We start from the raw sequence: 26805 nt of genomic DNA on the forward strand, positions 1-26805 counted from the left end.
ATTCTCAGATTGTGTGGCAGCTTCATTGCACGTCAGCCTTTTGGGTTTTTTTTATTTGGGGCTTTATTACTCTGCAGCTGAAACATTTGTAGCTTTCTCTTACAGCAAGCAGCTCTTGGTTTTCTAAAAGTGTTATCCTGTGGAAGCAAATTAAGTTCTGTTCACATTGGTTACTTCTTTGTAACTTTGCTTTTGTCTGGCCTCTTGCAGATACATTAATTCACCTAGGTGGTAAAACTGGCAGCAGGCTGAAAATCATCTTCAGTGTATTTCCGAAGCTCTCAGAGCTCCCACTGGCCCACATCCTTTCAGCATTATCTCCAGTGCAGTAAGAGCCTGCTGCCTACATTATCTCTCTGATAAGTGCCTGGCTGCTTCCATCAAACTCTCAGCTTCTCCTGCTTCTGCAGTGCCATTTTCTGTGCTATTGATTTCCCGTCCCCTCTCTCAACATCCACCTTGCTTTTAGTCCAGCAAAGGATGTAAACAGTGTAAGCAATTTGCTTTCATTGACTTCACTGGAATCAATTAGGATGTTGGTAGTCCTGACTAATTGCTTTGCTGAATGAAAGCCTGTGTGGCACAAAGGCCTCACTGAAAAGGTGCCTGCAAAAGCCACAGGACAACACCTGGTGATTTCATTATGCTGAGGAGTCTCTGCAAGGACCTTCTAGACGTTTTCTTCTACAGATTTTAGGAGCTACAGGCACTTTTTAGGCACTTTAATGCCCCTCTGCTTTCCCTTTTGCCTTTGCCTTTCTTGTGCCTCCTGGTTTGTTTGGAGAAATACACCCAAGAGCTCCCTTTGAACCATTGTCCCAGCTCTCTCTGTATCTCCTGGCCTTTAAATGCCATGGTTTAAAGGGACTTTCAGAATATAAATCATGTCATTCCATGTGGTCTATGAATGTTTCTAATAAGTGAAAAGCTCTTCTAAAAACCAGATGCCATAGATAACTTGGCAGGGTTTGGTTAATTTATATAAGGTGCATGCTACAATTTTATGTATTCCAAAGAAGGATGGAGGAATATTAATGAACTGTTGTTTGCCTATGTGAAAAATGTGCTTTTTCTTATCAGGAGAGAAAACTGATTCTTTTGTCATTATATAAAGGCAACAAAGGACTTCTAAGAGGTGCATTTAGATCAAATGAGAACATAATCCCATGATGGAGCAGAGAGGTGATTGTTGTCTGAAGACTGACAGTGTTAAAATCTGGGGATTTATATAAAGACCTGGTTGCTGGAGCCCACACACAGGTTCCTTTAAAAAAAGCTGCTGGCCAGTGACTAAAGCTGCCTGTGGAGAGTGGCTGGGGCTGCAGTGGGAGCTGTCCTGGCCCAGCTGTGCCCAGCTCTGATTTACAGAGTGCCTCCTGTGCTGGCCATGCCCCACGTAAAGCCCTGAGCCCTGGCTGGGGGTGCTGGGAGCTGTGCTGTGCCAGCCAGGTGAGCTTTGCAGCCAGCACCACCCACAGCCACAGCTCCTGTTCACAGCACTTGGAAGTTCTGAAAGGTTTTTAGATTTTAGGAGCAAGGAGCTGTTTTCCTAGAGGTGTGTGCTGCTCCCATTATTTCTTGCAGATGAAACTACTGAGGGAGGATGTGGCAATGTGGCAATAGCTTAATGTCTGACCCTTGTTCTCTTCGTCTGTATTTACAAGGATTTTTCTTGTCCAGACACATGGTGGTGCCAGGATTTTGCTAATTTTTTTTTTGAATACTCTATGTTTTCATTCCAATTAAATTATATATCACTATTGTTATGTTGCTTTAGCCTTTGCAGTATTGAAAAAATGCTTTTGTTTTTGTTTCTGATTCAGAGTGTTTTCAAGTTCTTGTATTTAAATGAAGAGTGGTGTTTTATGGACTCCTTTGGTAGCCTGTCTAAAAGATATGATTAAACAAAATGCAAAGTAATAATACTAAGCAGGGTCACATTTTTAGTTTCATCTAATAGAGGAGTTGGACAGGTTTATACCTTTGGGTATGTGGCTTTTAAAAACCATTATAGACAATTAATAGTTTTCTTTTTTATTCTGGAGCATTCAGATGGATGTTACATGTCTACCTGTGTTCACAGAATCAGACTGGTTTGGGTGGAAGGGATCCTAGAGCTCCTCCAGTGCCACCCCTGCCATGGCAGGGACACCTTCCACTGTCCCAGGCTGCTCCAAGCCCCATCCAGCCTGGCCTGGGGCGTTGCCAGGGATCCAGGGGCAGCCACAGGGGGGTCAGTGCCCAGTGTGCCCAGCCTTGCTCTTGCCCTGGTGTTTGCCTCCATCTCTCCTGGCTTTTGGCTGCTCCATTGTGACCATTCCAGCTCAGGGAGATGGCCCTGGCCCAGCCCTGCTGGTGTTGCAGCCATTTCTGGGCTCTATGGTGCTGCATGTGGTTTGGTCATATGTAGAACAATATTCCTGTTTGCTTTATCCACAGACTTCATAGTAGATTCAGTTTTTTTCTTGGCATCTTATTATAGTTCTCCAACAGTAGCCCATTTTTCTTCTCTGTTGCTCAGGGGAAACAATCTGTAAATCAGTTGCAAACAAGAACTTCCCATCCCAGTAAAGCCTCAGGTTCTGGTTGAGTTGGCTTTACTCAATTATTTTTTTTTTCCTGAGGAAGGAAGGATGTCTTTTAGAGCAGAGTTGTGTTGCTAGAGGAGTGGAATTATGCCAGGCATCTGTGGTTCATTTTTGTTTATGGGTATTTCATACCTCATGGTACCTGTGGTCCTTTCAGTCCTGGAGCTCTGGCCATGTCATTCTGCTGTGAATAATTCTGTCCTGGAAGACATTGTTATAAAAATCAATGATTATAAAGTCTAATCCATGTTGCAGCTTGCAGAAGGTCTCTCAGTACCCCATACATCAATTCTAGTTTTTTGTACTTTGCAGAGCAATAGCTTCTTACCTTTAATTTATTATAAAGTATTGTTTTTCTTGGCAAAAATGTCTGTGATTAATCGTGCATTGGCTGTGCCTTTAATTGGGATAGATCACTGCCAGCAGCTGCACCCTTCCTGGTTTTGGCTTGGGCATCTCCAATATCCACAGCCAGTAAAAGAAACTGCTGCTGGCAGTCCAGCTGGACTCTGATCTCCCCTTCCCCTCAGCTTGATCTGTCCTTGCAGCCAGATGATAAAGTCAGAGCCTCCCAGCCTTCCTCCCACCTCTGCAGGGAGGCTTCCCATGGCCAGGATGCAGAGTTCTCATCACACAGAGCAGACACCTTCATTTCACTTTCTGTTCCTGCATTTTAGAGTTCCAAGTGGGAGTGGTATTAAAAATCTGAAGAAATACTTAAAGTTCCTATTAAGAATATTATTTGTTATTTATCTCAGTGGCACACTGTTGTGTCAGTGAATCCATGGACAAGCAAGGTGGCTGGATGTGCAGTCACTATCAGCAGTAAAAACAGTTTTCCATTGGGCATGCTGAAAAAAGCAGGATTAATCCCTCATTGAAAAAAAACTTAATCCGAGATGTCAAGGAAAGCCTAGTTGTACAAAGAAAGGTCACTCTTCGGTTTTGAATGAATAATAAAAGTTTTTTAGTGCTCTCAACTCATCTTCTAAAGTACAGTCTAGCATAGAAATGGGAATAGTTAAAATCTTGGTTTTGAGAAAATAACATTTGAAAATTCATTGCATTATAAGCTGTTTCTTATACATGTAGCACCTCTAGTAACATGTGTTAATTCATATTAATAAGGAATACCTTCCTTGCTATGATTCTTCATATTTTGGAGTGGATCATCACTTGTGGTCCTATAATAGTATTTGATCTCTTTATGATGAAGAATTACTGATCATTTGTGTTTCAGGCTGTCATTGTTTGAAATTGAAGTGTGCTTTTGATATAACTCATAGTCTGCTTCAGCATCTGTTTTCCATATTAAATATTGTCCTAGATTATTAGGAAAAAATAAAATAGTGAGGAATTCTGTTGAAACATGTAGTAAAATCGTGAACAAATATTCCTGTGGTAGTGTGATTTAGAAGTGAACCCTAAAAACCCTTCAAAAGTTGGCAAATATATCCCTTAAGTGATTATATACACAAGTAAGAAACAATTATTTCTGACGTTGGTAATAAATTGTGAAAAAACTTTTTAATGATTTTTTGCAGTTGCAGGATATTGTTTATTTTGAAACAGGTAGAGATGTAAATCCAAAAGATATATGTAGGCTTCAGAACAGTTACCTATTGATTTGCTAGAATATATTCCTTATGTACATTACCTTTATGGAAAATACTCTGTTTGATATATGTATTTTCTATATTAAAATGGTAAATGAATGACAGCTATTATTATGTGATATAAGCTACTACAAGTGTTTCTTTATAGTCTTCCTCATGTTTATATTTTAATGCTGATGTGAGGGGGCAAGTAATAACAAGTATTTGGAAGTTCTGAAGCCTCAGTTTAGATCAATAGCTGGAGACAGATGTTTTTCAAGTTGCCTTGGCCTGCAGAACTGGGTTAGTACACTTATAAGAATGCCTTTTCTTTCAGAACTTAGGGATTCAAGGTTGGAAAGAATACAAAAATAACAGAATAACCAGCCTTCCAGTATTTTGGCACTTCTGCTTCAGTTCTGGACAGAATCCAGAAATATAGAAGGGAATGAAAATGAAAAAATAACAGAGCGGGGAAAAAACCTACAAACTCTAAGATTCAGCAAGGTCATTTTGGCTTGGTTTTTTGGGTGAAAGTCCAATGGTCAGGAAGGTTTTGCAGATCTGTGGCTTGGTGAGTTTGTGAATGATGGAGCTCAGGCCAGGAGCCCTGGGTGGCCTTGGCACTGCCAGCCTTGCCCTGCCCCTCTGGCCAAGGATCCCCCTGCAGAGCTGCCTCCTGAGCTTGGAGCAGGTGCCAGCAGTGCCCTGGGCACCCTGCTGCTCCTGCCTTCTCTGCTCCAGGGATCCCAGAGCCTCCTTGGCCCCTGGGCACCCTGCTGCTCCTGCCTTCTCTGCTCCAGGGATCCCAGAGCCTCCTTGGCCCCTGGGCACCCTGCTGCTCCTGCCTTCTCTGCTCCAGGGATCCCAGAGCCTCCTTGGCCCCTGGGCACCCTGCTGCTCCTGCTCCAGGGATCCCAGAGCCTCCTGGCCCTGCCTGTGCTCAGGGAACTCAGTGCTTAGGGAGGCCAGGGATAAATAACTCAGATCATCTGCACTGGGGCTGCCCTGCACCAGCACTGCCAAAATACTGTAAGGCTGCTTATTCTGTTATTTTTGTGTTCTTTCCTGGCTTTGCTGCAATATTGTCCTGCCTGTGCAGGCATGCCCCAGGCAGAATTCATAAAAAGGCAACACTTACTTAAAAAGAAAGGAACAGGAAATAAGTATTTGTGTTATGGTTGCCTCTAATTTTAGAAGGAGGGAATTTTGTTAGGAAGAATTCTCTTTGGCACACTTCACAATTTAATAAAGTTCCTATTAATATTTTCTTAGTAGTGAAATGAATAATAACTTATATGTAATACAGAGAGCCAAGTGTCACAGTGAAATAAAATGGGGTAGGAACATAATTTTGCAGTTGTGTTCTGCTTTGATAAACACATATCCAAGGTTTCACCTGCCAGGGACACATCCATGGGTGCTGCTGTTGTAATTATGACACTAAATGGGGAGAGCTGCTGAAGAATATTTGTCTTGTGAATGGCTGTTGGGAAATTTCTTGTGCAGCTGTATTTTATACAAATTACTGAGGTTCAGCATCCAGTTTAAGGTATGGTTTTCCTCATCCAAGCAGAACTGGGCCCTGCTCAGCTATATAGCATTTCAGCATTCTGTAGCATTTGCTGCACTGTCCATGGAAAACTGCAATTATGTTTGTTCTGGAGTCTGAAAAAAATTACTTTTATTTCAGGGGATATTGATTATAATGCTGTTATCCTTGTAGTGTAAACATGTAATTTAAGAAACAGAAAACATTGGTTATAAGAAGTGCTTAGTCAACTAAAATTCTCAACTTCAAGATATCAGACTAACAGGGTAGATTGTCTGGTTGAGGCAGTTGAAGGGGACTAGGAATAACCAGCAAGAATGTGACTTCAGGGGTGACCTTATTAGCTTTAGCTTTAATGCTTTTGGCAACTCAATTTCTCATGTAGTTTGTAGATGAGGCCCATCTGTTGCATTTGGAAAGCTTCAGAATTTTCAATGACTTGACCAAAAGTGAGAACAGTTGAGAATGGAGGGAGAAGGAAGGAATAGCAAAGACATTTTTGTAAATAATCTAATTTCTGTCTGCTTTGTGGTGACTGCAGTTTTACATGGGCAATAATATCAGTCTTTATCACCTTGTTTGTAAATAAACTATTGAAACTTCTACAGAAATTTATCTCAGATGTTCTAAAAATTACTTCAGTGTTCTGTAAAAATTTAAATAATAACATGTGTCTGTACAAAATGCCCTTAAATATCCCATGGTGGATGTTTACTACCTTCATTTTACTTCATGGCTTTTTCAGCTAGAGACTGAGGGTCTCTCCCTGAGACAGGTACAGGATTCCTTGGGATTTTTATCAGTGGTTCTTAGCTTTGGAGAATGCATGGCAATAACACAGGAGAGAAGGAGCAGGGGTATTTCTGCTCTGATGGGTCACTGAGCCATCATCACATGAGCAGAGAGGAACATTCACAGGTGCCCATGAGGAAATCCATGCCAGCATTCAGTTCTTGTTTTGTTTCTGTATCTTGCAGCTGTACCTCCCAGCACAGAGCAGTGCCTGCTCTTTGTGGCACAGATTCTGTCACCTTCACAGGAGCTGAGCCCTTGCTTTGTGATGTTGCTGATCTCAGCTCAGAGGATGAGTATCAAGTATGAAAAATGATGGCAGAAGTACAGAATGACCATCATTGCTGGCTCTGGTTTAATCCTGAGATCAAAAGTGTTCTGTTAGGACAGAACTAGCAAAATTAGTATATTGTACATAAGCCTTTAAAACAGGGTTTTGGAGAAATTGCACAGCTAAAATTGACGTAGCTGAAACTAAAACTGCGCTGAAAAGTTTTGGTAGGCTGAATACAGATCATAATGACAGCAGCTTCCCTTAAAAAAGAGCCTCTACTTATAATGTTTTGCATTTATAAAAGCCTAAATTCTCCAAAGATCTGGTGTTTTCCCAGTATCTGAGGATTTGGGGCCAGAATGTGCTCAGCCTAGTGCAGGACCAGACCAGTGATGGCCCCTCACGTTGCCATAAGAAGAAATCCAGAGTGCTTTTAAGGGGGAGGATAAATTAATTTAATTTTAGAAATTCTGACTGCACTTAGCATTTATTTATATAAAAATAATAATTACAAAGAAGTGAAAGGCTTTCAGAAGGTGCAGATTACCCCTTTATCCTGCATAACATTTATTAGAAATACACCCACCCCAAACGAATGAGTTTCATTCTTATTTAAATGAAGGGATGGCAAAAGTTTGCTTTGAAAACACTGCACTGGCCTTACTCCCTTTTATGCTCTGATGGTTGTTATTTTTGGGGTGTGTTCCCCTGCCCAGCTATGGCTGTGCAGGTAAAATTACTCATGAGTTTAATTATTTAAAGGATTGCACTTCCTGTACTTCAGTGTGACTCGGTGGATTCTAAAACCTCAATTCTTTCAGGTAACTGGTAGGAGCTCAGTAAAACACACTGATAAATATTTTTCCCTGCTCTGGAGGGTGGTGTAGCAGCAGTTCTCCTCAGGTGCCAGTTGTCACCCAATCCCAAGTTATTTGTTATTTTTGTTTCACACCTGAATGGTGTCAGTCTGCCCACGGTGATAATCCCAGGCTTTGATCTGTACCTTCAGAGGGAGATTGTTTTTGTGACACAAGGTATTATTACTCTGGTCTGACTGTAATGAGCTGTGTGGATGAAGTCTGATATTAATCCACAGTGCCCCGTGTGAAAGCTGAGAACGCTGAGAACCATGGTGCACAGAGCTGCTCGAGTTCCTGTGAACAAATGTGTGCAACCATCATGGCTGCTCTCCTGGCCCCACAGCCTGGGGCATGAATGTGCTTGTTGAACCCTGCAGTTCTCTAAAAGTCAGCAGCTAATCACAGATAAGATGATGAAAAAAGAGATGAGTGTCTGCAGGGGGTGCAAAGCTTTGTCTCCTTGCTTTGTGCCCAGCACAAGTGTGACCCCACGGTCACAGCTGCCCTGGGGTGGCTGCTGTGGCTGCCCTGGGGTGGTGTGGGGGCCATCTCAGAGTGCAGTGGGAGCTTTATTCCACTCTGCTGTCACTCTGGGGCAGTGACAGATGTGATGAAGCAGAATGCCAGTGGCACTGTTGAAGGAAGATGCAGAAGTGCAGTAGCAGCCCTGGTTAGTTTTGTGTTACCTCACTGCAGAGACCTGAGGCGGGCTTCTGGAGGTGCTGGGCTGTACCCTTTGGAAATCAGGGATGTTCATCCTAAATCCCATGGAATCATTCATAAAACCCTTGCTCAGTAGATGTCACAGGTACCCTGAAGGCTGTAGCAAAGCAGCAGTGGCATGGTCTCTTCTGAGGAAGCCCTTCCTTTTCTTAACACTATCAAACTCCAACCCACATGTTTCCTGTGCAGTTTGAACCTAAGGACTGGATTTCTGGTTTTAAAAAGAAAATTAGTACAAAAGATATTTTTAAGTGGGTGTTAAGGGATACATCTCTTTGATGAGACAGAATTGAGCTGCAGGTTCATAACCAGGACAGGGATGGTTCATTCTGCACTGCAGCAGCTTGGTGGAGAAGTCACTCATTGCAGTGATGCTCCAAGGGCACAACCTCTAGAGGTACCCTGAGAAGGTTTCCTTTTGAGCCCTTCTTGCTAAAACTAAATGGAGACTATTAAGGACAGGGAAAATGCCTACAAAAGCTGGTAAAATTACCTTACAAGCCACTCTAGCAATCTGTGTCAGTGTGTATGGTTTAAACAATGTGGACAGTTCATTGAGGAAGACTCTGCAGGTGTGCTGGGACCTATCCAAGGTAGGCAGAGGAGCAAAGAGAAAGTCAGCATTACCTTTAGAATTTGCTTAGAGGATAATGTTGGATTTCTTATGTCCAGTATTCATTCAGTAGAATTAGACCTGCTAATTCAGTATTCATTTTGCATTCCTATGATTTAAAATTGATATTTACTGTTTCCACCAGATATATATTCCTAGGGCAGCACTGCTTTCCAAAAACTAAATGCTCTTTTTCCAGGAAATTTCACTGAGATTTATTTTGTTTTCAGCAGGCACAGTATTTTCCTGATCAATGAAAGAACATAGAGGTTGTTTTTTGGAAAATACTGACTATAAATTTTTGTAGCACGTCACCATTTACTTTGAATTTTAAGGGGACTTAGCAAAAGGGAAAGAACAGCCACATCTGATTGTGGCCATAATTATATGCAAGGATAAATTATCCTAATAAGCTCTGGTCACCTGTACTTCATAATAAATTTGGTATTTTGTAAGAAAACTGATACAAACTTCAGGATATTAAAAATTGTGTAAATTGTTCTAATAACTGGCATTGAACTGGTTGTTTAGCATTTCTTCTGTGGGGAACTGAAATTTTACCAATATTTTGCCTAAATTCAAATTTTTTTATGTGAGAGGAAAAGTAATAGTCCCATTAATAAATGGTAACGTTGTAAGTAGTGAAGAGTAACATATATTTCCATATATTTTAATGAAGATTAGGACATGTTTAGATTTTGATGAAGAGTTAATATAAAAACCAAATCTAGCTTATTTCATGTAATGAGTTATGTTGGTGGGGCAGGTTTTCTGTAGCTGTAAAAGGCAGATTGGAGGAGAGAAAGGATGTCAGCTTGGAGTCCATACTTGTTAGGTAACAATTTCTTGAAAAGAAGGCACACTATTTATTGTTCTTCTTTTAATAATTTTTCTTCCTTTTTAGAAAATGCACAGCTTGTTCTCTCTAGTGTGAAATAATCTCTTTGCCAAGATTTTTTTTAAAATTAGGGCTTCATTTTCATAACCTTCAGTTAAATATTCACCACTGTTCTTTTTTCCTGGGAAGATAATCTGTGATCTCCATCACATACTATACCATTAAATATTATTCTGTTATTTTCTGCAGGAGCACCTGTCATTAAAAAAGTACATTGTGGACATTGTGATTGAGAGTTCTGTTCCTGTGGAACCATTAAAAGATGGAGAGGAGAAACAGAAAATTAAAAAGAAAGCTAAAAAGCTGAAGGCACGGATGAACTCCAGGTAGTACCAATTTCTTTTTATTTTTATTTTTTTCTAAGTTTTGTTCTAAACTTTACCTTCTGTCCTCTAGTGTGAATGCAGTGGAAGGCTGAAAAAATGTAAAATTATTTGCTTTGGGAGTGTCTTGAAAATAACACTGATGAGCCTAATTTATGGCCACTTTCTCTGATTGAGAAAGAAAACTGAATATCGATCTGGAGCCCTTGGTTTCACCTGTTAAGAGCTTTTCTCATAATTGGATGCCAGTGCCCTGCCAAAACTGTAGCCTCTTCTAGCATACAATAGCATGTTTAAATTTGTGTAAACCATGCCTATTTTTCTTTCTAGCTATTGATTTTTAAATGAAGTATCAAAGAAAATCAATAGTAATCAACAAATAGAAGTTAGCCTGCTGTAGTGTCAAATCCCATGACTAAATTTAATCATTTTTTTTGCCTGTCACAACAAGAAGAAAGTTAAAAATATCTTCAAGTGGAAAGTGAGTTGGCAGACGTGCAATTTGTTCTTAGTCTAAAAAGTGACATCTGCAAATCAGTGTGATGTGCAGGACATCATTATATCATGAACTGGCAGTGTCACTCCTCATGGCTGAATGGTCCCAGCTCAGGTTAATGCTCTGCTGAATATTGTAGCATATTTTTGCATTTCTCTCTAAAAATACTTCTCACCGAGGTAAGAGTCATTGTTACACATTTTCTCTGCCTTTTTAAAGCATGAAGGGTTTCAAATAAGAGAAAAAAGCATGCACAGATTTTTAGAACTACAGTAAAGTGAGATGTTTCATTAACTCCTAGCAGGCACATCAGCCTTCAAAACCACAACACTCTTAGAGTGTATTATTGTTCTGACTGCTTTCCTCTTTGGCTGAGCAGATCCACTTGCTGAATGTCACTGTTGGAACTGGATAATGTTCTTCAAGTTTCAGGATGCAGAGTTATTCATATGACCTGTTGATTTAATGCAGTACCTGGGTCCAGTTTTAATTATTTCTCCAGGGAGACTTCTGTTGAATTTAGGCAAAGATTTGTCAGACCCTGGAATGCAAGTTGACATAATAATTTATTGTTGGCACAAATAAGAGAAAGCTTTCAGAACATTTTGAGTTTGTATGTGTCAGACTGCTGTGTGAGTCAGCATATTTGTCATCAAAAATTGTGATTAAAACAGTAATAAGTAATAAAGGACCATCATTTTACAATGGTGATGTGCTATTGAAAAATACAGTGAAAGTTTCAAAATCTAAGTTACACTGAGGAGCTGTGAAGTTCATGTTTATTAAGCTTGGTTTTACTGTAAAAGGCTGGCTAGAGTTTTCAGTGGCTTTGCTGTTCTTGAAGATAACTCAGAGTTAAACAGAAGATTTTCTGATGTTAACACAAAAGACTTACTAATAAAAATGTCCAGTAGCAATATAAAGCAGAGGTATTTTGATGTTGCTAATTTAGAATTTCATAGATGTTATCAGATTATCACACACCATGTTTTAGTACATATTTGCAGCTCTTCTCCGGGAAAATAAATAGTAACAATGAATGCCTTGTGCCCCAGCACTTGAAATGTCACATTCATTTCAGTTTCTAGGAAGCTGTGGTATTTTAAACTGGAAAAAAATAATAACTGCAACCAAATAGGTCCTGTTACACTCCTGAGTTTCCAGATCTTAAATCACTCTTGCAGTATCAAAGCAATGAAGGGCAGAGGTGAATGAGGGGACAAATGGTGATCAGTGGGATATTAGATGTGTTGAGAAGTTTCACTAGTCTTATTAATTATATTTATAACCCTAAGCCATTTAACTGGTGCTATCAGTAACAACTGATACATAGATAAGTAAATTAGCTCAGGTTTTCATGTATGTGCTGCTAGCAGGAAAATGTTTGCATAGTGACACAGGAGAAGCAGGGTTGGTGAAAGCTGAGTGGAAGCATCAGAACTGTGCTTAGCAGGAACTTGGTCCAGGCTTTGCAGGGGACTTAAAGCATTCCAGCCATGTGCATTTAGTAACAGGGGTTTGGGGTGATAATTCAGGTTTGACTGACTTGTCTGTACAGAAGCTGAAATGTGTTGTTTCTGGTGAAGAAGGCAAAAGGTTAATAAAGGAATTTCACCTTTATGTTTAATACTAAATTCAGCTGTGATTAATGGCTTTATTAATGACCCACAAATCAGAGCTGGTGGTGATGTAACAATATTTGTGTGGAGCTTAACTTGGAATGGCGAAGCAAACGAAAGGAAAATCTGAGTAGCTTTGGGAAACTTGAACCATTAGGGTGAACAGAAAATATAAAGAAAGGTTTAATATATGTATCTGAGAGAAATGCATCTGCATCACTGCAGTGCCTGGGTTAGTTTTGCTTTACATGTGTGCTGGTAGAAATGGGGTGCAGGATTGTTGCTGTGGGTCTTGCCTTGCTCCAGGAATGACTCAGGGATTTCACCTGTTGGCACAGGCTGGCTGGAGTGAAAACAAGCAGTGGGAAAAGGTTGTGTCTCCCTCTTCCTGCTTTTTGGCACATGGCCAGTGTAAACAATACTTTTAAGGCACTAAAGAGGTCGTGTTTCTCTTTCCAGCAGTAAAGGAGTCCTTGGTGGAGGTGTTTCTGTGCTGCTCACCTAACATTTATTATGTTACACTCCAGTCAGTAGTTACAGAAAAAATGCTTCTGTGCCTGCAAATACAGCCAATTATTTGCATGTTAATTGTCATCTCTCTGATGTACTAATCTGGTCTGCACTACATGTCTGTCATTTATATTTTATATAATAATATTATTTATAAATTTTTCATAATATTATATTGCATTATTTCACTAATCATTTTATAATATGCAGTAGATTACTACAGTTGTATATATCACTTGTGAAATTTTCTACCATTTGAAAAGTCAACTTAAATATAACTTTTGTGTACTGGTGCTATTTTAAAGTAGTGGTGTTAATCATAAATAGTTACGGGCCAATGGCCAGTAGTTAAGCAGCAGTGGAATATGGATTATGACAGGGCAGCATTGACAGAAATGCTGGGCTTTACTATGAAGCAGAAAAACCCAAAGGCTTGAACTCTCTTGCTGCTCTTGCATCCTGGACACTTTAGACAATAGTCAATAATAATGAATATTTTCTCCTCCAGGGCAAAGGAATATGAGAGCTTGATGGAAGCAAAAAATGCTGTGTCTGACTCACCATTTAAAGCCAAGTAAGCATTTATCTCTATATATTTTAGACATAGGCTTTTTCCCCCTGTCTCTCACAGAAGTGCCCCTGAAATTTCTGGTGGAGGAGGTGTGGAAGGTTTCCCCCAGTTTGGGGCATGTTTCCATCCTGAATTACAGATCAGTCCCTGATACAAAAGGTCAGACTTCAATAAATGCAATAAAGACAATATATGTGTCTTTTTTTCTGAAGATACTGTATATCTTAACCTGTATATCATACCTCTGTATCATCCTGCAGTGGTAAAGAGAACATACACTTCTCTTTTTCTTACCTGGAAACAAGAGGGTTCCAGTCTTGTACTTTAAGGCTGATGGGTGGAAATTCAGCTGCAATTCTGGAATTGGAAATCTTATGTTTGACCTCCATTTGGTCAGAGACAAAGGTACTTGTGGTGGAAACAGAGATGTTTTAATGCACAGATGTCTTAGGCTGACATTGGGCTTTTTAAAAAATGGACCTTTTTATTATCAAGGATAAGGCACACATGAAAACAGCTGGATGGTAGATGAAAACAAGATCTGTGATCACTGACAAATTCCTTCTGCTTAGTTTGAAAGTGAAAATTGCTCAGCTTTTGTTTTCGGATTCCATTGAAACCAGTTGGGAAAAGATGCAAAATATTTGGATTTCCAAGATGATTTTGATAAGTTCTATTACCTAAGATTTTAAAAGAGGCTATACAGCTGTAGTTTAAATGCAAAACAGTTAAGAAATTGAAAAGATGTGGAGTTTCATCAGTCCTTGGCAGGACAGGGAGGATACCAGTAGAGTTGTGCAGTTTTGTGATGGTCAACACATTCTCAAATGACTTGGAAAATGCAGAGATTCAGGACAGTAGAGACAAGAATTGGTGCTGAATACTAATTTTGAAGAGAGTGAGTGAGCAGGCAGTAAAATGGCAGGTGAAATCTAGTGTATATTGAGTGCTACCCAATGGGAGGGGAAGACAGAACTCAATTATATCTTCACATTAAAAGTGTGGGCCTTGAATTAGCAGATGGGATAGGTAGTACCTGGAAAATATCAGCTCAGTACTCAGCAACTCATAAAAATCCTTCAGTAAAATTACTTAGAAACAAGCAAAACCAGAACAAGTAATGTCATCAGGTACAAATACCTGGGTGATTTACATCTTTTGAATAGGATGTGTTCTTTGTCTCTGAACAGATAAGCTACAATTGCTAAAGGTTCAGAGATAGCAGAAAGGGAAAGATGTAATGATTTCAGGTATGTCTTATGTATCAGGAAATAGGTAAATTAGTACTACTCCTGCAGGAAAATATGATAATGGGGAGAGGTTCCTCTGGGGTTATGTTCTAGAGATCTGCAGTGTTACAGACAGCATGGCAAAGATGGATGGGGATTGTTGGCTGTCTCCTTGGTACCAGGACAAGGGAGCACAGGGGAAAGCTGAGCCAGGTTCTAGAGAAACCAGACCCAGTGTTCTCAATGCAGCATGAGGGAGAAGTGGGGAGCTCCCACAGGTGCTCACTGACAGCTTCCCTGCATTCCTGCAGCTCTAGGAAAGCACAGCCAGCCTCAGAGACTCCTAAGCCAGAAGTGGGGAAACAAACAGATTAGTAAAGAGGATTATGCAGCCTGGGCTGTTCTTAGTGTTCCTGAGACATCCTCTGCCAGTGGGCAGATGGGGAGTGTGCCTCACTGGGAGCTGGGCTCTGGGAGTCTGTAGCATCAGTCAAAGGGCTGTGGGGTCTCAAGAGCTGGAGTCAAAAACCCTCATCCTGAAGTTGCAACAACTTTCAGATTGGGGATATTTGTCTAATAACTTGTACCAGATCCTGCCTGTTTTGTGGTTGTTTCCATCACTCCTAAACTGCTGAGGAAGGTGGCCTTTTGTACAATTGCTGGTGGTTAAGCAGTTCAGATCCTTGCAGTTAGACCTCCTTGATGTACATGCAACCAGCCTGTATGCAAGTATATTTCACACAGCCTTTTCAAAAGCTTGAAAACTGCTGCTGAATCTTAGATGTATTTTGAAATAATAAAAATCCATCACTGAGGTTTGACACAAGAAAATGACCCATCTCCAGCAGATGGCACACCTGCATAAACACATGGGAAAGAGTTGGCTTAGTTTCTTGGCCATCAGCACTTTTTGCAAGATGAATTTCTTGGTATATTGAGACTTTTAGATTTGTAGCTTTTGTGTTTTGCTTTTCTTTGCTGCTAGAAAATAAAAAATTAGGTTCTAGTCATCAGAAAGTAGAAATGTCTGCATTTGACTCTGAAGATATTCATAAGCTCTTGTGTCTCTGTGTTAAATTTTGAGATTATCAGTGATGTAACTTGGTCAGTTCTGTCTCAATTGTAGCGCTAGAGAAACTCAGATTTTAAATTTTTTAAAAATGTTCTCAAATCTTTTGACTGATCCTGAATTTACCATTTTCATTTCTCTTTATGTAATTAATTGTTTATTTACTTTCAGACAAAATCTTCTGTTCCATCTGCTCTTTTAGTTTCTTCCTTCATTGCCTCCTTTCAGGTGTGAGCTGGTGATGGCCACTGTGTAGCTCACTTCCATCATAGTCTAGGGGGGGTCTCTTTGCAGTGTTCATGTAAAAATCTAGAGATCTATCAGCTGCCTTCATCTAAATGTTTAAAATATCGTTTCAGGAGCCATAGTTATTGTTATTTCCAAATTACACAACTTTTTACCTGCGATGAGGGCTTAAGTATGTGTGAGCTTCTTGAAATCAAGCAGGTTAAAAATGGAAACTCAAGTCTGAACTGGCTTTTTAAGTAGAGGAGTGTCAGTAAGTCAGACAGAAGCCCATTTATTTCTGTTAAAATGTGTTTACTTTGCACATCACATATTAGAAAATGGAAGAATAGGGAAGTATTATCTCTTTCTGTAGGAGAAAGGATAAGAGGGCAAGAAATTTTATGAGGCAAGAGTTTTAGCCTAGACTGTATCTATTAACATGGGACAACTTAGTCTTAGTATAGAGAAAAATAAGAGGAAAACACAGAACTAAGGAGGGGATCCTACTTCAGCAAGGCCAGCAGGAAGAGGAGTCAGCCCAAAGAAACAAAGAGCAGTAGGTCTGAAGGAAGCATTGTTACCTTGAGAAGCTGTGTGGGCAGTCAGAGGACACTGTGTGCCAGGGATGCTGTGCCTGTACCTGGCTGGGTGCACTCTGCTGCCAGCTGGGAGTCTGCACAGCTCTCAGGAGAGCTGCACAGTTACTGAGAAAAGTCCCACCACAGAATGAAGGGGGTAAAAATAACACCTCTGAGTGCTAAATGCAGTCTTTGGGTCAAAACAAATGGGAAGAGTTTTTGTCTTTCCCAAGGGAAGGTTTGAGGTACTCAGATTGGAGTGGAAGTGTACCAATGAACAGAAAATATCTTTTGACTTAGTGGGCTGTGGAGCTTAAAAATGGATAAGTTCCTTTTTAAAATCTTTTTAAAGTGGGACACAATTGGTAGGTTTATTTATTTGCTTAACAGAAGCAATGTGTTTTAGAATTAAATTCTTTTATGCTTCCTTTCTTATGCCACATTTCTTTATCCACTCCTCTCTCTACCCCCAAACTGAGTGTCTTCACAACCAGAACCACTTATGGAATGGAAGTTCTTATCTGATTTTAGTTCTTAGTCATGTTGTCAGTTGTTACAGAAGAAAGACAGAAACCAGAGTTACTCTTTGGCAGGTAAAAAGCCTTTTTAGATCACCTTTAAGATTAGGCCACTTTAATATTATGAGACCACTGATTTGCTGATGCAACTGATAGACTGTTTCAGTGGGTCTTATTAGTTGAAGGTTTGCAGATTTATAAAACCTTGTGCACTAAGGAAGCACTGATCCAAGTGCTTTCTAAGCTCTACTCTGGTACTACACTAACAGCAATGAGCTGACAGGCTTTATCCTGCTGTGATAGACAGTGGGTGTCCCTTGCTCAGTGGTACAGCACTGATTCATGGCTGGGATTGTCAGTGACTCTGAGTTCTTCCACAGAAATGACTTCTAAATATAGCTGGGACAGTTGGGGTTTTAGTATCTGTTAAAAAATGGTGTGCATTAGGGAGAGGGGTGGGATAATTCCAAATATTGCCTTGTTGGGTCAGTATTTTGGTCTCTGAACTGTGTCACGTACCAAGAGGGACATTCAAGGGAAGGAGTGTGGACATTGTCACCTGGAGAAGCCAAGTATTGCTCCCTGCCTTTCTCAAGTGTATTTGCTGGTTGGCCCCTGGTGGCACTTAGGTAATTCTGTAAGTGCTGGTGGACTCTTGGTGGGTTTGTAGTATTAATTCATATTCTCTGGGAACTGATCTGAGCAATTATTTAGTGTCCAGTGTACTGGGATAACGTGGCAAAAGGTGTGTCAGGTGTCCTTTGGTGTGTCAGGTGTCCATTGGAGCATTCTCAGGTGTCCATCAGAGCACAGTTTGAAAAGGGAAGGAAAACATTTTCACAAAGTTAGAGGGTTATTTAGATCTATTTAATATTTTCTAATGCAGAGGCAGGACCATGTATTTCAGTGTTAAATATCCAAGCAGTAAAGTATAATTGTCATCCTTCAATACAACAGGGAAACTAAAGTAATGAAAGATTGCTTTGTGCCTGAAGGGAATTAGCAGGTTTCAGGGGGAGAAGTTTTGTTCTAATATTTTAACTAGTCTCTCTTCACATAACAAGGAATTGTTTTCATGTATTCTTTTTATTTACCTTTTGTTTTTAATTGCAAAGGGATACTTCAGATAGTATGGATATTGGAAACAGACTGCAACACAAAAAGAAGAGGTAGAAAAAGAAATATTATTTCCTGTGAGAGTCTGCTGCAGATGAGATGGGAATGTAGTGTGAAGTTTGTTCTTTCAGAAGCCCAAAGCTAAAAGCCTTTAGCTGATACAATACTTTCTTTCCTTCATTATAATATATCATTGTAGTCACAGGATAAACTTACCTTGCAGGTTTTCCTGGTGTAGAAGGCTTAGAGTCCAGTTATAAGATATTATACCAAAATACTGATTACTGAGGAAAAAACCAGACAATCTCTGAAACTGGAAGTACTTGTACAAAATTTAATTTCCAAAATGTTGTGGAAACTGTGGAAGAGCTAGAGTGTAAATAAAATAAAATTCAGGTAAACTTTAAAACAAGAAAAATAACAGGTATGATTGGGCAGGCAGTGGATTTCCTCTTCAGAAAATACCTAAAATATTCTCATGGGAATGCAAATAAATGGATTCAGAAACACACCCATCCTTCCCTGGGCATCAGTGCCCAGCCCAGACATAGGGTTAAACCCCCAAGTGCTGGGTACATTGATGCTGCTGTTTCAAGGCTTTTTGGCTTCTTTCTGGAGATGAAATGTGGCCTAGAAATACTGACAGATCTTTTTCCTTTGGCCTATAAAATATATTAAACCTGCTAAAAGTATTTAGCCCATGTTAGGATCCTTTGATATGAATAGCCCTTGTTTTCCCATTTGCAGTGGAAAAAAGATCAGATACTCTATTTGTATTTGCTGAACATACAATTTATTAGTTTACATTATGGTGGTGTTCCAAGACAAATCAGAGCTTTACATCCTTCTGATACGTGTTCTGCATTCTGAATTATCCATTTGTGAGGAATACTAAAACCTTAATAAGTGAGATGTAAATAATTTAAGGGGAAAAAACATTAACTTTCTCTATTATCCTGCACAGCAAAGTTTCAATTATTTATCATTCTATGTATGGCTTAGTAAGCATTGGAGGAATAAAAATTGGGGGACAGAAAGAAGACTAATTAATTGTCCTGAGATGTTTGGATTTGGATTCAATGGTATTTTTCCAGAATCACTGGATCAGGTGTGGATGCCATGTCCCAGTAATCCCCAGTGCATACCAAGAGTGTGCCAGGAGTCCAGTGTGTACAAAGAGCTCTCTCTTTCCAAATCCATTCATAGCAATGGCAAATTCTGCATCCAAGTACAAGTCCTCTAGCATAGATTTCCAGTCCTTTGAAGCAGTCCAAAAATTATTCTTATTTCCCTAACATGGCCAAGAAGTCAGTATGAAGGATATTTAAATAATTCCTCCAAGGCTCACTGGTGGGAGGAGGCAGGTTTTATTTCCCCTCTCCTCCCCATGTGATCACACAGCACCTTTGACTGGTTTTGGTAGAAAACTCCCTCTGCAGTAGGATATGAGGATGTAAGAGGTAATTCTTCAATGTGGCAGAATTGGAAATTCATTCTTCCAGTTTCTTACTCTGTGATGCTGAACACATGCTTAGAAAGTTTGAATTTTGCTAAAAGTATCCAGAAAGACTTTCAGAAGAAATGGAAAGCTGGAAGCTTTCCCTAGGGAGTTACTACTGTACAGTAGTACTGTTTTGTTTTTAAAGTGAGGACAGAAACTGAACCTAAGGAGCATCTTAACAGACTGAAGAGAAGGACTCTTGTGTTAGCTGTGTCAGCTGAAGGCTGTGTAATATGATTATGTTCTCTTGGAGTCCCTGTGAGCAGTGTTTTGATAAACCTTACACATTTTGTATGCTGATGGAGATTAGGGAAGTGCCTTTCTTCAGCCTCTGTGGTTAATCCTGGTGGAATTCCATTCCTGTGATGTTAAATTAAGCAAATGGAAACATTTCTTGCTGTCTTTTGTCAGATGAAGTTACAATATAGGGTGGTGGGCTTTATATAGGCTTTAATAGTGGAATTTGGGTAAATATACCAAAGAAATAAAATATTTTTTGCTTAATGTGCTAGGATATTGCCAAGGCAATAGGCATTCTAAATCCCACTGTGAAAAAACTCTGCTTGTGGACTGCAGCAGTTCCACTTCTCATTGGTGCTGTGGTCTTTTGATTTACTGTCCAAGTCCTGCAGTTATTTGGGCTTTGGCTTTTAGTTTTGTTTCCCATTTTAGCTTGTGGCTTGTGGAGATAGACAGAGGTTTCCTCCAACCTCATTTTCCACAGAGGAAATAGCAGTGAAAAGAATCTCATCAGGATGTAATCTCCTTTTATTTTTCTTGTCATGCAAAAATCCTGGTTGTATATTAGTGGGCTCAGCTGACCAGATGATAAGAAGTCCAAGACTCAAAATTCTACAAATCATTTTTATTTGTACTTCAGGAACATATATGTATCTTCAGCATTTCTTGAAAGCTATTAATGAAGCTCCTATTTTTTTCAAAGAGAAGACACAGAGTACCTGTTGTCTCTTGATTAAGTGGAAACTATTCTTCTATAAATTAATACTCTGATTTTGGGGAATTTTTTTTTTAATATAGTGTGACTATTGTGGTACATTCTCCAGCCATTCCATCTCCTGTCTCACTTCTGGGAGTCTGGTTAATGTAATCTTTTTCTTTTCCAATACTCTGTGGTCACTTGTGAATGCCTTCTGGCCCTTTAACCCTGACATCTCCATTTTATGATGAGCACTCTTACCCTTCCCCTCTTTTTCCTTCCTCTAGAATTCTGTGTGTAGGCTGGCAGTCCCAGCAGTGTCTGCCCCTCCTCCTGCTCAGTTGCCAGCTCTGTCCCACTCAGTGCAGGTGCCAGTAGATGAAAGCAAAGTCCAGCAAGCCCTGAGCCTTGTCACTGAGAGCAGCAGGAGGGGATGCTGAGGCAGTGCCACCAAATGCAGGCAGGGACAGAGTGACACCTCCTCCTGACTGCTCTCAGTCTGCAGCTAAGAGACTCTGGCAGCCTTGTCTCCTCTGCCTTGCTGCTCCCACTGCACCCTCACACTCTGGGCACAGCAGGATAAATAAACTCTGGCTGTTTTCACTGCTGTATTCTGTATTTTGTGCCCTGGCACTGGGTGTGCCCCTCAGTGCTGAGCAGCAGAGCACAGGTGAATAGCCCAGATGCATATGTGTAAAACTGAAATGGAACCCAACCCATGTGTGTCACCATCACTCCCACCTCTGCAGTTTGGCTTCATTACTGACCCTTGTTAATAAAATGCCCTTTCTGAGGTAGGCTGCAAAGCCATTGCTTTTCTCTTATTCAAATAGCCCTGAAGAGCCATTTCTTTTATGATGCCTATAAGAAATCAGCCAAGTGGCCCTGCTGTTCCATTTCCCTTACTCATCTTAAATAGGGTGAAACCATTTGAAAATGAGGATGGCAAAAGCTACCATGATTAAGCTGTGGAAGGGGAATAGGGAAACAGCAGAAACAAATGTAGCTCATGAAGCACCTTTATGGCTGTACTGTTCACTCTATAGCTGTGCTGTTTCCTTGAAAAAGCAGATATTGAAATGTCACTCCAAGTTGACAGTATCTCCTTGGATGTTTAGCATCCTGTACAGAATGGATGATAACAAGAAAAATATTTAACATAGATTTTCATGATTTCTTCATTGGTGCCAGAGGTTCATTACAAAGATGTAGGTTAATAAGGCAGTTTTTGCTTTAACTGCTCTTTGTTTTCTGTTGAAGGTTACAGAGATTAGCAAAAGACCTTCTGAAGCACCTCCAAATGCAGGATGGCTGTTCCTTGGGGAACCACAAAGTTCCTGGTCTGGACAGGACTTTGGGAGAGATCTCTCGGATTCTGGAGAAAGAGGTATTGTGACTTCTGACTGACCTAGAAATTGGTTTGCCCTCAAGTCTCATCAGGGTGGATTTGGGAATTTTTAATGTCAGATGTTGAAGAATAAATGACCTCTATGTAACAAGCAGTGTCTGCTATAACACTTTTCACTTTTTTCCCCTGTATTTTCATGAGGATTGTTTTTAACCTGGGTCATTTCAGTCATCTAGCTTGTAGTGCTTACCCACAAACAGCTTTCACAATAAGGGCCCAAAGCAATTAGCAGAAAACAGAGGAAAGAATTGGATCCAGGTTTGCTGGAACACCAATCTGATGAGTTTTGCCAGAGTTCAACAAAGTCAGTGCGTCTTCACTGGAGGAGGAAGGTATGATGTGCATATATGTGGGATATTCCTACATTTTTTACTTTTTTAAAGTGATATGATTGCAGAGCAATCCATACCATTTGCTTTATGGTAAATGTTGGATTTTTTTTTTAAATTCATAGCACCATATTTGCATCTTTTTTCCTATTTCCTCATTGTCAGTCTGCTGCCACAGTGCTTTCTGACTTGTAATGTGGTTTTTTGCTCCATTAGGAGCACAGTATTTGGGTTTTCAGCTGGAACATTATGTTCTGTTCTCTCTGCAACCACTAGAAAATACTTCTCTTTCTTATCTGTAATCAAGACATAATGAAAATTAGTTCTGGAAGAAACCAAATTAATAAAATCTGAGGAGGAGATTGCATCATTGTGGTTCAGACTTGATGTTTGTGAAAATGAGAGCTCTGCTTGATGCTTTTCACAGCTTGGTCAGTGTGGAGAAGACAATTGTTAATGGCACATGTTTTTCAGTGCTGGAGGCTGCCTGGGATGCACGGGCTCCTCACTGTGTTCTGGGGGTGCCTTGGAGCTGCTCATCAAGCTTAAGAGTGTGTTTGAAAGACTTGTGCCATTTTCACATTGTACAGACTTCCATTAATTATTGAAAAACTCATTTTTTATTGATTTCAAAATACAGAAATCATGTTGTTGCATGACAGTGATGAAAAGATGAATCTGTGTGAAAGTTATCTAAATAATCCTTGGAAGTTCTTTGGAATGTGGAGTTGTATCCAGCCTTTTCACTAGCAGTCATCTGCTGAGATTTTTTTAAAATGAGATGTGAATTGCAGCTAAGTTTACTCATTAATTGTTTACATGGTTTTGCTGGTTGTTGAGTCTGCAGTGGGGAATTAAAAACTAAGTTTGATAGTATTAATAGATGTGGGTTATTTTGTTGTTGATTTGGGGTTTTTCCCCCCAAAACATGTACCTCCCTCTGGAGAAGTATTTTTCTGTCTGAGTGTCCTGATCAATAGGGTCAGGAGGGATTGATTTCAGTGTTCACAGCACAGATCATACATGGCCATTTGCAGGAAGGGATGGGAATTCTCTTGTTAACCTGGGAGTCAGAAATGCACAGCCACATCTTACATGTCAGTGGGCACAGAAAGAGCCCTGATGGTGTCAGTTGTGGGCTGAGAGGAGGAGACTGACACTGTTAATTGAATTTCCCTGGAGAGCATAAAAATATAACCTAATGTGGGGGGAGGAAGGGGGAGTGGGAACCACACAAGCTGTCAGGGTATGTGAGCTGATAACATTGATTTACCCTTGCTAATGGCCTGGCTTGAATAAAGAATTGCCCTGAGGGAGGACAGGGTTCACTACAATAGATCCTTGCCACTTACTAGAAATTCTTCTTACTCACAAGAAGTCCTGCAAAACTATTACAAAATATAATTGATCCAAAACCCCTCTTTTCATTCATGCTGTGAAACAATGGGTTTTTCTTTTGTTAATAGTTTGCATTGCCAGAGAAATTTATGTATTCAGGCTCAACAGGAATTAAAGGATTGGTTTTACAGATCATGAAATGAATTGCTGAGCTGGTGTTTGTAACAGTAAATAAGAAAAATATATACCATTAAATTTCTCAACAGAAGAAAGGGCTATTCAGCTCATTAGAAATTCCATGACTGTGCTAAAACAGCCTGAAAGGGTGGGGTGTAATATTTATGCAAACTTGAATCACAAAAAAAGCCACACACAAAAGATTTGCAGCCCTGTTTCAATGGGATTTGCCTCCAGGTACAAGCAGATCACACTAACAATTTCTGTTTGGACTTAGCCTGATGTGTTCCACTGTACTGAATAAGGCTTTCTCTCACTTCTGAACCTCTTCCATGGTGTGAGAACATTCTAGGCTGCTGCATGCCTGCATGCTTATTGTGGTTACACTTCCTCTTGTTTCTGCCTTCCTGCTCTGCTGGACACAGCACATTCTGCACCTGGGGCCAAGTGATCCCACTAATACAGCAAGAAGTGCTTGTTTAATGCAATTTGAAAGGTTTATATATCCTCTAGATACTCAGATTTGAGAAAGCTCTCTCAGGCAAAGATGCATCTTAAGCACTGTGTATTTTGGAGTCCTGGCTGTTTATTGCAGCACTTTACCTGCTCCTCATTCACTGCTGCTGGATCCCTGGGAAACACAGCATGTTTGAGTGCTAACAGATGAAAGAGATGTGCTTTGCTTTGCTTCAAGTGGTTGTTAGATCTCCATCACTTCCTGATGTGGCCACATTGGTTTAGTTGGATGAAGCTCTAAGCTCTACAAAAAGCAGGAGCTTTGTGTCCAATGCTGGGAAAGGATTTGTGAAGAATAAGGAAATTGAAGTGCAGGTTTTGAGGATCTGACTTGGAGTGTGGCCATTAGCTTCGTGAAACATGTGGCTCACGTGCCTTTAAATTAAATATGCATAAGAGGTACTCTAAAGTCATAAACCACCATATGCTTCCAGTTTTCTATAGGTTTGTGCCCCTCCAGCCACATGTTGGTAGGAGGCAAGGAGCACAAATCCTGATGTTGTGTATGCCTGGAGTGCTGTTCCCCAGGTGTGTCCAACCAGTGGTGCTGCTGCTCTGGGTGTGCTCTGGGTTATTGGAAGGCAGTCCTTGGGTTTGTGTATCTCACCCTGTCTGGCAGAAATCATGGAAGAAAGCTGTATTCACTTTCACCTCTGCTTTGTTTAAAAGGACATTAGGAAAACAAACACACACAGAGCCACAACAGCAGGATGCATGCAAATATTTCCAGAAAGCCCCAGCCTGAGGTTGGCAGATGTCATATGGGACTCTTCAAGCTCTTAGTAAGATCTGATAACCCTCAGTTTAACATCCCCTATGAATGGGTCTTTGATGCTAAAAGAAAAACTCTTCCAGAAGGCAGAGCTGATGTTTGAAGTGGCAGGGCTAGAGCACTCGTCCTGCCATGATTCTTTTGATTTTATGCATGTTCATTCCTTGAAGGACTAATTTTACCCATCCATCACTGAGGGCAGCTGTGTGTTTCAGATGCACAAGGAATCCCACAGTGAGTGCTGGAGCCTGCCTTCAGCAGTCCCACAGAAATGTGGGAACTCTTAGGAGCCAGGCTACTGAGAGCTGTGTGACCTGTTAGTGGGACTGCAGCTACACTTTTAACTTTCTTCTGCTTATATCATTTATTTCCCTATTATGTAAAGAGGTGATATTCCCTGATTTAAAACTTTCCTGATTGAAAAGATCAACTGATTGAAAAATGTCTGCTGCATACACATGAGGCCCTGACCTGACAGAAGTACATACATTTCTAAGGTTGTGACCTTGACCTGGGTCAGAGGTTGCTGCCTCTCAGATGGTCATCCTTACACTTGCCAACAGAACATCCCTTCCCTAAAGCTCTTCCTAATATTTGTTCATAGAGGGTTGGTGTGTCTTCAGGTTTTAAAAGTCCTGCTTTTAAATGTTAGAAGTGTCCTGTGTGGTTTGGGATGGGTCTGTGCTGGGCAGGATTGGCAGACACTTATTCTGCTGCCATTCAAAGGCTGGTGACAGCAGCTGAGGGCAGTGGCCTTTTCACCTGGCTCAGCTGCAGCTAAAACACTGCAGTTAAATCACTGCAGCTACATTTGTACAACACTTACATGTGACATTTAGGCAAGCCCTTAATGTGTCTGTTCTCCATCTGACTGGGAATATGGTACACAGATTCAGTAGGATTCTGAGGGAACCTCATGATTTTTGGAATTCAAGGGCTACAGTTAATCTGCTTAACCAGAATTGCTTTTATATGGTGCTTCTTGCTGATTACTGGTTTGAAAAAGATCTCCACCACAAGAGGAGTGATAAGGTTCCTTTAAGTGAGTGGTTTGAGTGCAGCTCTCCCAGCTCTGCTTTGGGAGAGGGCTGCAGAGCAGGGTGCAGGCTTGATCCATGCCCAGCACAAACAGGACAGCTGAGGCTCTCCCATATACTCACAAGGCACAAAATCCTACAAAGAAGATTTCACTGCTTCTGCTCATAAAATTTACTGTGATTTTGGATGGGTTTGAGGATAGCTGTGTCCCCGATCTCCTTCAGGCTCTGTGTGTGCTGTAAAAATCTCAGCAAATAACAGTGAGTGCAAAATAAAGTGTTAAAGTGTGCAATTAACATGGAACCACAAAATAAAACAGGAGGCTTTTGATAAACTGGGCCACAGTGCTTATAGTTATTGCCAGCTCTCTTCATGCAAATCTAGAAGCAGCTGCCTCTGAATAGTCTAAGTTTAAGTATGATTATTTACATTACTAATTCAGAATAATATTCTGGAATATATACTGGAATAATATACTGGAAACAGATTTCAGAGGGAAAATATACTTCCTTAGAGAAGGGTATAATTTTGTAACTGAAAAATGTGTGAATATTGACTGCAGTGGTTTAATCCATTTTCTAAAAAAAGGGTCTCAATGCTCATGATCTCTAAGACATGCTCTCTCAGTGACCATCAA

The 26805-nt window shown here is 40.3% G+C and overlaps 1 protein-coding gene across 1 annotated transcript in view; it reads left to right on the plus strand.

The window, feature by feature from the left end:
- Window positions 1–26805, plus strand: part of SCAPER (S-phase cyclin A associated protein in the ER) — a 136337-nt gene that overhangs the window by 46990 nt on the left and 62542 nt on the right. Inside the window, exons 21-23 of the mRNA XM_058811238.1 lie at window positions 10085–10221; window positions 13352–13417; window positions 21851–21977. Of these exons, the coding sequence (XP_058667221.1) occupies window positions 10085–10221; window positions 13352–13417; window positions 21851–21977 (330 nt within the window). The remainder of the gene's footprint in view (window positions 1–10084; window positions 10222–13351; window positions 13418–21850; window positions 21978–26805) is intronic.

This window comes from Ammospiza caudacuta, chromosome 10 (genome assembly GCF_027887145.1).
Source record: "Ammospiza caudacuta isolate bAmmCau1 chromosome 10, bAmmCau1.pri, whole genome shotgun sequence".
NCBI classification, from domain to species: Eukaryota; Metazoa; Chordata; class Aves; order Passeriformes; family Passerellidae; genus Ammospiza; species Ammospiza caudacuta.